At 32.7% G+C, this 10,312-nt stretch overlaps 2 protein-coding genes across 2 annotated transcripts; one reads left to right on the forward strand and one right to left on the reverse strand.

Moving 5' to 3' along the window:
• Positions 1–3,190: 3,190 nt before the first annotated feature.
• Positions 3,191–7,189, forward strand: LOC107634539 (uncharacterized). Its single transcript, XM_016337989.3, has 3 exons — positions 3,191–4,849; positions 5,586–6,007; positions 6,166–7,189. The coding sequence occupies exons 1-3, from the start codon at positions 3,952–3,954 to the stop codon at positions 6,967–6,969; spliced, it is 2,124 nt and encodes a 707-aa protein (XP_016193475.1). The 5' UTR covers positions 3,191–3,951; the 3' UTR covers positions 6,970–7,189.
• A 175-nt stretch (positions 7,190–7,364) lies between these two features.
• Positions 7,365–10,103, reverse strand: LOC107634551 (uncharacterized). Its single transcript, XM_016337995.3, has 5 exons — positions 9,966–10,103; positions 9,279–9,429; positions 9,078–9,146; positions 8,829–8,935; positions 7,365–8,320 (listed from the first exon to the last, which is right to left on the reverse strand). Exons 2-5 carry the CDS (start codon positions 9,418–9,420, stop codon positions 7,700–7,702), a joined length of 939 nt encoding a protein of 312 aa, XP_016193481.1. The 5' UTR covers positions 9,421–9,429; positions 9,966–10,103; the 3' UTR covers positions 7,365–7,699.
• Positions 10,104–10,312: the final 209 nt, after the last annotated feature.

Consider the following 10,312-nt stretch of genomic DNA (forward strand, 5'->3'; position numbering starts at 1 on the left):
TTGGATGAATGTTGGTTTATTAACGTTACCCTAAAATTATTTCATTTTTTTTCTCCTGGATAAGGTAATAGTGGTTATTAAGATGAAAAGATAGTTATTTGTTGTGGTGGATGTAGGTGGAGACTTTAGAGAGTATTAAATGACAAAAATGACTAATCGAGAATAATCATCATTGGATTAGAGTGATATTTGAGTCAGCTTGTTTTTTAAAATAACTATTTGGTCAAAATTAGATTAATATCAATATAATTTGTATTTAAATATTTTAGTCAAACCTGATCTTAATAGAAAAAAATTTTATTTGATTAATGCTTGCCAAAATCATGTTAAGGTATGTAATTACCAAAAAGTGTATGTTATATTTCTTTAATATTATTTTTAATTCAAATTTTTAAAGTTAAATAAAAGATATTAATCATTAAAATAATTATATCATTATTATTTATAATTAAATAAACTATTTAAATAATTTTCATATTAATTTAAATATTTTCAAATTAATATTTTCATTCAACATATTTAAGAACAAAAAATATGAGATTAATTAAATCGATAAATATTTATTTTTTTTAACTAATGATACAAGATTTAAGTCTTAATTTTTTAGAAATAAAAAAATAATTTATTATATTTTTTAATAATGTCTTACATTGTGTAAATCAATTATTTTTCAGAGTTAAAACAAAAAAAAAAATTTTCCACCATTGGGAACAATACGTCGTTGACTCAGCATTTGATAAGGTCAAACAGCCATTTGGGCAAGGAAATGTATCTTTGAGATATCATTATGTATTCCAAACTTAAATTTCTATTATCAATTTTGAGAACCAATTTTTTCGATGATTAAGATAACTAATATAAAATTTCAAAATTCTTTCGTATCTTGATGAAACGACAAAATATTGATCAATAAAATTAGACGTCTAAAGATTTTTTTAACTTAAGTCTCTAATTAAATTGTTGGGTGTGTTATTTTCTTTGTCTAAAGGTGTGATTGTTGCTTTTTCTTTTTTTTTCTCCTTAGTTATCTTCTTTTTTTTTTGCGTGCTTTTTTTTTTTAATTTTGTCATTATTGCTGCGACCATCAATATTTCTGTTATCATCATTATCGTCACTGTCACCTTTTTTCTACTACTATTTTTTCTTTTTTTTCCTCATCTTCCTTCATTAATCATTATCAACATTATTATTATTGTTGTTATTTTCTTCTTCTCCTATAAATATTTGGTCACAAAAAAAAAAACTAAATCACCAAAAAAAAAAATGTTCAACAAGAATATTAAATATAAAAATTTTAGTGCACAGCATAAAAAAATTAGTACACAGCACAGAAAAATTTGTGCTATATCAAATAAATTTTTGTATTATGTACAAAAATTTCTATGTTATATCTATAAGTTTGTGTGTCATGTACAAAACTTTATGTAATGTGATTAAAAATTTATATACTTTGCAATAAAACTTGTGTGCTTTTTAATAAAATTTTTGTGTTTTGTAATAAATTTTTTGTGCTGAAAAAGCGCAAAAATAAAGAACTACATGATAGATGTGCGCATTTTTTGTTAGGCTTGTACTAATTTAATTGGACATGATTATCAAAAATGCTTGTATATGTAACATAACTGAATGTTAATATTTGCTATCGTTACTTCCTTGCGTTGAAGATTATTTTTTATTGTTTAAGAGATTATCCAAAAACAGAATTATTTGGGATCGATACAAAAATAATTTCTAACTTGATCTTATGCAATAGATTTATAGAAGTAAGCGGAACAATGTCTTTCTCTTCTTTATTGTTATTTGGTAGATTTGGCGAGATAATAATAATAATATATTCAATAATAATGACTTATCGACTACTAATAAAGTGATTAATTTTATTTAAAGTACATCTAGAGAGTTTTACTCTATTCTTTTTCATAAAAAATCTTTAACATCTTCTATATTGGTTTTTCTTTATTCCCTTTTCTTCTTAATTCGGTTAAATTAAATTCAGATACTAATCTTTTGAAATAGTAAAAATAGTAAATTTTAGTTGTATTTTGGATAATTCAATTAGTGGTTGAATTAAAAGGTGCATAAGATCTCTTCCGCTAATGAGTGTTTTTAGATGTGAACTTCATGTAATTTAAAAAAGTATGTTTTGGCTATAGTCTATAGAATGTGATTTCAAAAAAGTTATTGCTAAAACTAATTGCTTAAAGGCTTTTTAATCTAATTCAAATAAGAGAGAGTGGCCATCTTAGGAATGAACATGATTTGATTATAAAAAAATCAGGACTTCTTGCATCTTGATTGGAATATAGAGATCAATGTCATTCAAAGAACAACAAACAATGCTGCTGATCTCATGTTTTGCAGCAATTGATGATCGAGAGTCTGTGGAATGGTTTTTTCTATGGCATGAGCTTCAACATGTTATTGAGAATAATTTGTTTGTAGCCTTTTAGGCTTTGTTATTTATCTCTAGACCAAAAAAAAGCGACAAAATATCTATCTAAATGCCTCGTATAAACACTCATAACTCATAAGGATATCCAATTTTTAAAACCTCTAAAGTCAGAACCACACAAACGGCTAATGAATTGTAATAATTTTTTCTATAGGTTAATAAACTGTATTAATAATTTGTTTATATGTTTGATTTTGTTATCGTTTGAATATGCTATTATTTTAATAATTAGGTAGCTAATATCATTTATTTTTTTTAATTGTAAATTTTAAATACTAAATTATAAATTTTAAATTCTAAATCATTAAACTCTCAATAACATAATTTTATAATAAAAAATTAACTAATATTAACTAATTAAAAAAATAATTTTTTTAATGTATTTTGTTAATATATATTTTAAGAATACATTTTAAAAATTAAAAAAAGAATGTATTTTATTAAAAATTATGAAAATATATTTTTTATTTTTTTAACACATTAAATGCATAAAACCTTAAAAAATATTATTATTATACTCTTGAAATGTACTTTTGACACAAATTAATCTTTTTGTATTTATGATTAGAAAAAAAGACACAAAAAGGAAGCACAAAAAATGCTTTCCTTTTTAATCCATTGATTTTTTTTTCCCTTTGTGGGAAATCTATAATTATTAATTTATATATTAGTAACTAATTTAATGCTAATTGAATTACCTAATTGTCCATATCACATTGTTGGTTGAAGAAAATAAATAAAACAAACGGCGTTGAAAGTTGTAAGGTACAGAGGGTTCTCTAAAGTGATCGGTTTCTTTTCTTTCTACGAATCCAACCACTTAGAATCCGCAAAAATCGTGCGGGTTTTTTTCATTTCATAGATTTGCTTTCAATCTTCACTGTCTCCACTAAGCGCTTTCCATAAATTAAATATCAACACCCAGAAAAACGTTTTCTTTTTCTTGTTTCGTTTTTCTCATTTGTTTTCTCCGCTTCCAAAATTTGGCACCAACCCACCAACGACTCTCTGTAGCTTTTTAGTTTCTACATCTCATCCTGAATTCTTGATCCATTTCTTGGTTTAACTGCTCTAAAGTTGCTATCTTTTCTTTGTTTTTATTTGATTCCTCAGAAATTTGTTCAGTCACATTGGTTAGTATCACAGGGACTTGGAGCATTGCTTAATTTTTTCCCTTTTTTTTTATTTTTTTAATTATTAATTAGTTTTGTTCATTCTTTAAGCTGGACTTTCCATCTATCTACTTGTGCAGTAGTTTCTTTGTGCTAGATTACTGAAAGGTAGGGTTTTTCCATTCAATCAGAAATTTTGGTTTTGATTGTTACTTTTCGTGGAAGTTGAACATTACATTATTTAAGCTTATTCTTGTGGCAATACATTGATGGAAGGTTTTTCACTTTTCTGTTTAATGCTGATGATAGAAAGGAAAAGGATAAAAAAGTTGTTTGTGGAGTTTAGGTACTGATTTTTGGTATGTATGTGTGGAAGGGAGAGGGAAAATGGATTTTTGGGTAGTTGTAGCTGGTGCTGGAGCTGGGTACTTAGCTAAATATTGGAAAAGGGTTGCAAAGAGTAGTGATAGGTCACCTCATTTATCTTCAGAGGATCCCAATTTGGAGAACTGTGAGTCCCCGAGAAGCTCCTTTCGCGGGCAAGCATTGAGAGATAGATTGGGGAAGAATGTTCCTTTGGATAGAAGGATTTCGGATGCGAACTCAACGGATGGTCTTTCGACTCTAGATCTGGCTTCTAACATAGGGCTTGATGGTGAAGAAGTTAGACACTTGAGGACTTTGAATGATGGCGATGTTCCTTTTGGATCGAATTTAACAGGTTTATTCACAGCTAATGGGAACTATGATGATATTGAAGATGGAAATGAGCAAAGCTCCAATGTTAGTAGCCATTGTGGTTTCCTGCATCCGAGTTTGCCTAGAAGAGAAGTGAGTTCTATACTTAATGTATCCGGAAATAAAACCTCTCTTAGGACTAAGCGTAGGCGTGTTCATACTAGTAGACCAATAAGTTCACTAGAAAGTTGCTTAGTGGCTCAGCTATACAAAGAACATGCTGATATTGAAGAACGCTTTGTTACTTCTGTTTCATCGCCATCTAGAGCCACAGGGTCATTTCATGTATGTGATAGAAGCCAAAAAATTAGCAGCGCAGACGATGATGATTCTAGCTTTGTGTTTATTGGAAGTGAAGAAAACAAGTTGCTCAGGGAAGCCAGTCAAGTGAAAGATGAAAATATATTATTTGGGGTCCCGCCATTGCCAAAAATTAGATCATCCAGTGGTTTCAGGAAGATGAGATTTAATGCAAAAAATAAGCAAAGTAGGAGAATTTGCTCTTTTAATGGTGTGCTAAATGGAAAAGACGTCTATACTCAACATGGTATTGTTTCTTGATACAAAACTACTGTTTTAGATTTCCTGCATCTTAAGTATGTGATTTATCAGTAGTCCACCCATTCTGATATCAAATTGTTGAGCTTCATCTGCATTGTTTGGTTGATTACAAAGAAAACAAATAGTAAATTGTTCTATTTTTCTCATGCAATCCATTAATCCTGCAGAACATGATTTATATATTAGCAGCTATCTGAAAATCAAATAAATTTTGAACTGATAAAAAATGTTATAAAGTCTCAGGGATTGTTGATTTTTTTTTTCCCTGTTTTAATGATTGTGTGAAGGAAATTATGAAACAAGAAAATTTTCTTCCTGTTTTTTGCTTCCAGTCTTCACCGTTTCTCATCTTAAAATCTTGAGAAAAGAAAAATATGAAATGAAATATAGAAACCAAATGGGTGCTTAATTTCTCTATGCACAAATCTAGTTATCATGAGAATTTGGGCAGTCTCATTAGTCATTATTCCTTTACAAATGGATGATGCTTTGGGCCAAAGCTAGGAAGAAATTGCTTCAGGTCAATATGTTCATTATCTGCAATAATTAGAAAAGTACTTGACCCTTGTAGTGAGATCAAATACTGTATTGAGAACTTGACTTTTTAAAAAATTAGGTTGCTTAGCTTCCTTCGAGTTTATATCACGTATCTGATACTCAATTTGTAATGTTGTGTGTTTTGCTTTGATAACTACTATTATTGACACATATGTCATCGTCAGATGCAACATTTCTCTTCAGTCTTGGGATTTCTTTTGGTATATTATCTACCACCTTGGCAAATAAAAGAGAAATGGACAAGTTGAGAGAATTGCTGAAGAAGAATGAGAATTTGGTTCAAGATCTACAGGAAGAACTTGACATGAAGGATTCAATGACAGTGAAGGAGTTACATAGTGAAAACTATGGTTCACAGGATACATGTGATCATTCCTTCTGCGATAAGGAGCTAAATGGATTTTCCCCTGAAAAGCACACGGATAACTCTCCAATAACTAACCTCAAAAAAATATATGATGAGAAGGAAGATGAAAATTCGGAATGTATGAGCAAAATTGAAGCGGAGCTTGAAGCCGAACTTGAGAGGTTGGGGTTAAACATGAACGAATCTAGCCTAGATAGAAGACTGTCTGAGCTTGTCGAGGTAAGCATTAATTTTATGTTTCAGTTTGTAGTAACAACATAATTGTATAGGGACATAACATTGTCCTTTCCTCCTTATATTTTACATGCTTTTTGTACTTACGTTATCAGCGCAACAAATGCGTCCGTGGTGTGTTAATGTTGCCAAAATTAATGCAGGTTGATGCTGACTTCGTAGCAGATTTTGCTCAAGGTGAGTTGCGAGCTGACATGGTCGACGGGGAAGATTTTGATCTCCCAAAATCAAATGAGGACGCCAGCGACCCTATGATCGTCCCTGCAAACTATGCAGTTTCACCTCATGAACTTAGTTTGCGTTTGCATGAAGTCATCCAATCAAGACTCGAGGATCGTGTGCAGGAGCTTGAGCTTGCCTTACAAAATAGCCAGAGGAAATTACGTGTTATGGAATCAAAGCATGCAGGTAGTTCTCAAGAGTATTTCCCAAGTTGTAAACAAGCATCCTCCTTTGCCAAAGGGAATATTTTGACCTACGATGACTGCGACCCTATAGCCGAACCCAGAGCTGCAAATTTATCCAGTGAAGCTCTAGCTGAATACAATGAGGCGTTTGAAGATTCAATCAAGATAGATGAGTCTGAAGAACATTCACTACCAAGCAACTATGACAGTGCCAACAAAGGACGTTCGCATATACATGATTGGGACGTGTTCGGGGAGGATCAACATGGTGGAGGAAATGGTTCCATGACTCAGTCCCCTGTCAACGGAGAGAGACTTTCGATGGAACTTTCTTCAAGTGAGGTGTTGATCTTGGCAAGACAAAGCTCTAGTGTTCAGGGATTGGATGATGTAAGTGGAGATGAAGATTGTGATTGTGATTCCGAAATGGAAAGGCAATTGATAAGGCAAATTGTTGAGAGGACCAAAAAGGGTTCTCCTGTTCTTCAAAATGCACGAAGGATATTGTATTCTATGGATGATGATTATGATGAACACTGATATCAGATGCTTTTAGGTATGTAGGAGTAGAAAGAGGGTATTGACTTTCCATTGGGGGTTATAAATGTTCTAAGGATCAGTATAGACTATAGAGTTAGTTAACTGCATGTTCCGGGCTACACTTCCTCAGGGCATGGCAAATTTTCCCTTTTTTTTTTTTTTTTGGAAATACATTGGCATTACATAAAAATATGAAAGAATTATTCAGCTTTTTATAGTATTTTTTTTTTCTCTTTGGTGGATTTAGTTGAGTCAATCTCAACAATTCGCAATTTTTAATATCGTTCGAATCACAATTAGCAAATAGCAGACACAAAATAAAGCAGAAAGTACAAAACGTTACTTGATTCACAAAATCTAAAAAGAAAATGAGAAATGATTCGAGGAACACAACATAAACAAAATCTCCTAAATCGATAAATAACTATTTCCCCCAACAGTCTTGGATTATTGATGCAACAATTCACTGATTTACATGCTGTAGAAAAATCTCAATTTGGTCAAATACCAAATCACCTCAAAGTGAGCAACAAAAATATGCACCATTCTTAACGAGAGAAGGAAAGGATGATGCATAAGATGGGTACATAAACTGTCTTCTCTATGCATTGCTGATTGAGATAACATGTTTGGATTGCACATCAGATTTTCAAGTCCTTAGAGATTATATAAAGGTGTAGGCCCTAAAGCACTAGAGCATAGTAGAAACCCCAGGAAAACAAGTATTCCATCAAGCCCTTTTGGCAAAGTCATCGGTATCATCATTGTCATCTTTGTAATTTCCTTCTACTAAGTCCATATCGTCGCCTTCAATGCTGGTTTCTTTGTTATCCAGTTGGTCACTACTGCCATATCCGGATCCCTCACTTCCATCAAATCCACCAGCACTGGCATAATTATCACTGCCACCAAAACCAGCAGATGTTTCATGACTACCTACACCAGCAGCAGCATCAAAACCAGGAGCACTGCCATAGCTATCACTTCCTCCACCACCACCAGCAACACCAAAATTCCCACTGTTACCACCATAATCTCCACTGCCACCAGCACTGCTACTTCCATAACTGTCAGGAGTGGAATAGTTATTGTCATAGCCACTGCGACCATAATTGCCACCAGATCCATAGCCGCCTCCACCGTAACCTCCAGCAGCATTGCCACCATAACCGCCACCACCACCACCACCTGGAGCACCATCATAAGGAGAGTTACCGTAAGCACTTCCATAGCCAGCACCAGCACCATATGGTGCATTGCCATAAGAACCACCAAAACCACCACCTCCACCGCCGAATCCACGGGGCCTTTCATTAGCATAATTTACCCTAATCCGGCGACCATGAAGATCCTGAAATTTACAGATAGATAACAATGTTATCATATTTCTAGCAATCTAAATTTCAAAATTAAATAAGAAAAGGTTATTGGAGAATTTAAAATGCCAAAAGATATCAGATGGAAAGCATAACCAGGAAAGGTGTACACATCCATTGTCACAAATAAGTACACAATTTACCTGAAAACATACACAGACTATATATATGCATTAAAAGTACACAACACTAAACAAGTTATGGTGTTCTTGCTGAGGACCGTGTCAGCCCACATCAAGCTACACCAGTGACCACAATCTAAAGGGAAAACAAGAAAAGACTAAAGAGAAACATTGTTTCACACTCTAGACAATCTAGAATACAACACTGTTATTAAATAACCAAGATATACTCTGTGAATTCCCACAAACTAAATGGCATGTATACATAAATTCAGAAAGTAGTCATGAACAATTTGCAGAATCTGCTGTAACCAATGACATTCACGAGATAATAATACAATGAACAACTAATATGAATTACCTGTCCATCCAAGGCTTGAATAGCACTTGATGCCTCCTCAGCTGAACTGAAAGTAACAAAACCAAATCCCCTGGATCTACCACTATCACGATCCACAATTATCCTTGCTACAAGTACAAAGAGCATGGCAGTTAAGAACCAATGTTGAAGAGTAAATTAATATAGACAATTTTCAAGAACCAAAAACCATAAAAGCAAACAACATTAAGATAACAAAAGAAGCAAGTGGAGGAAAAAGAATCTATGTACCATCAACAACTTCTCCATATCTTGAAAATGCCTCCCTCAAACCTTGCTCATCAGTAGAATATGAAACACCTGCAACAGAGGAAATGTTAATATGTATCTATCCATATATCAATATCTATTATATTATTAGTATCAGCTACATTACACCAAAAATAAAACATGATGGATGCAACTTATAAGGTATTTCAAACTTGAATCCACCTCCAATGAACAGTTTTGAGCTTGGAGCAGATGACATGCACCGTATTGCCTGGAAAATAGATGGGGATGAGAGCAATTCTGAACTGATCTGCTTGTTTGCAGCATTTCTGAGTAAATTCCCAATTCGACCAAAGAAAGCCATCGTTGGAACCTGAAGTAAACCGCAAACCTTGATTATTATTATGTTCTATATATGGTATTTCAACATCAAAAAACCAGATTGCCGACACATATGAGACGAAAACAAAGAAATGCAGAAAGAAAAATTAGCCAAATTATTTACTTCAGCTTGTTACACTCAAACTATATACAATCATTTCATTGTTCTTGTCCTAATCAATAACATAAATTCAAAAGCCAGCCATCTTTAACGCTTTCATTACCTAACTATTAGTTTCAGAGAGCTATCTATCAATCAAATTTCAAGCTCCCTGATCAAACCCTTGCAATAACCAATGAAATAAGACCAGCGGATTGAAAACCAAAACGAAAAGAGATATATCAATATCATAGGTAGCATAGCAAGATCAATATTCTCAACTTGTCAAGTGCCGGGGAAGTAATACAAATAAACAACAATAAATTGAATCGGACGATGAAGAAAGAACAAGGCGGAGATTAAAAAAATATAAACGAGAGCAGCACAGTGAAGAAGAAAAAGAAGAGAATTGGAGCCTGGGAGAGTACCTTTGTCAAGTGCTAAAACCCTAAGCAGAGATATTTTTAACCTTTGCTGGAAACTGAAATTGAATTGAATGGGTTTATGTAAATGAAATTCAGAACCAAAAATCCTACGTGGAGACCTGGGGAAAAGCCGATATCAACCCTTGATTTCGGTTCGAGAATCTGTAGCCGTCCATGCTAGTAATTTGTGTGTTTTATTTGGGCCTCCGTAAGAGATGGAGAAAGCAGGGAAAAAGGAATTTGTTCAAGCTTTAATGAGAAATGTTAGGTAATTGAAATTTATTGTTTTCTTTTTTTTTTTCGGTGGACAAATTTATTGTTTTTCGTCATCAATGAATTATTTTTTTTTT

This window comes from Arachis ipaensis, chromosome B1, assembly GCF_059453495.1.
Source record: "Arachis ipaensis isolate K30076 ecotype BB chromosome B1, ASM5945349v1, whole genome shotgun sequence".
Classification (NCBI taxonomy): domain Eukaryota; kingdom Viridiplantae; phylum Streptophyta; class Magnoliopsida; order Fabales; family Fabaceae; genus Arachis; species Arachis ipaensis.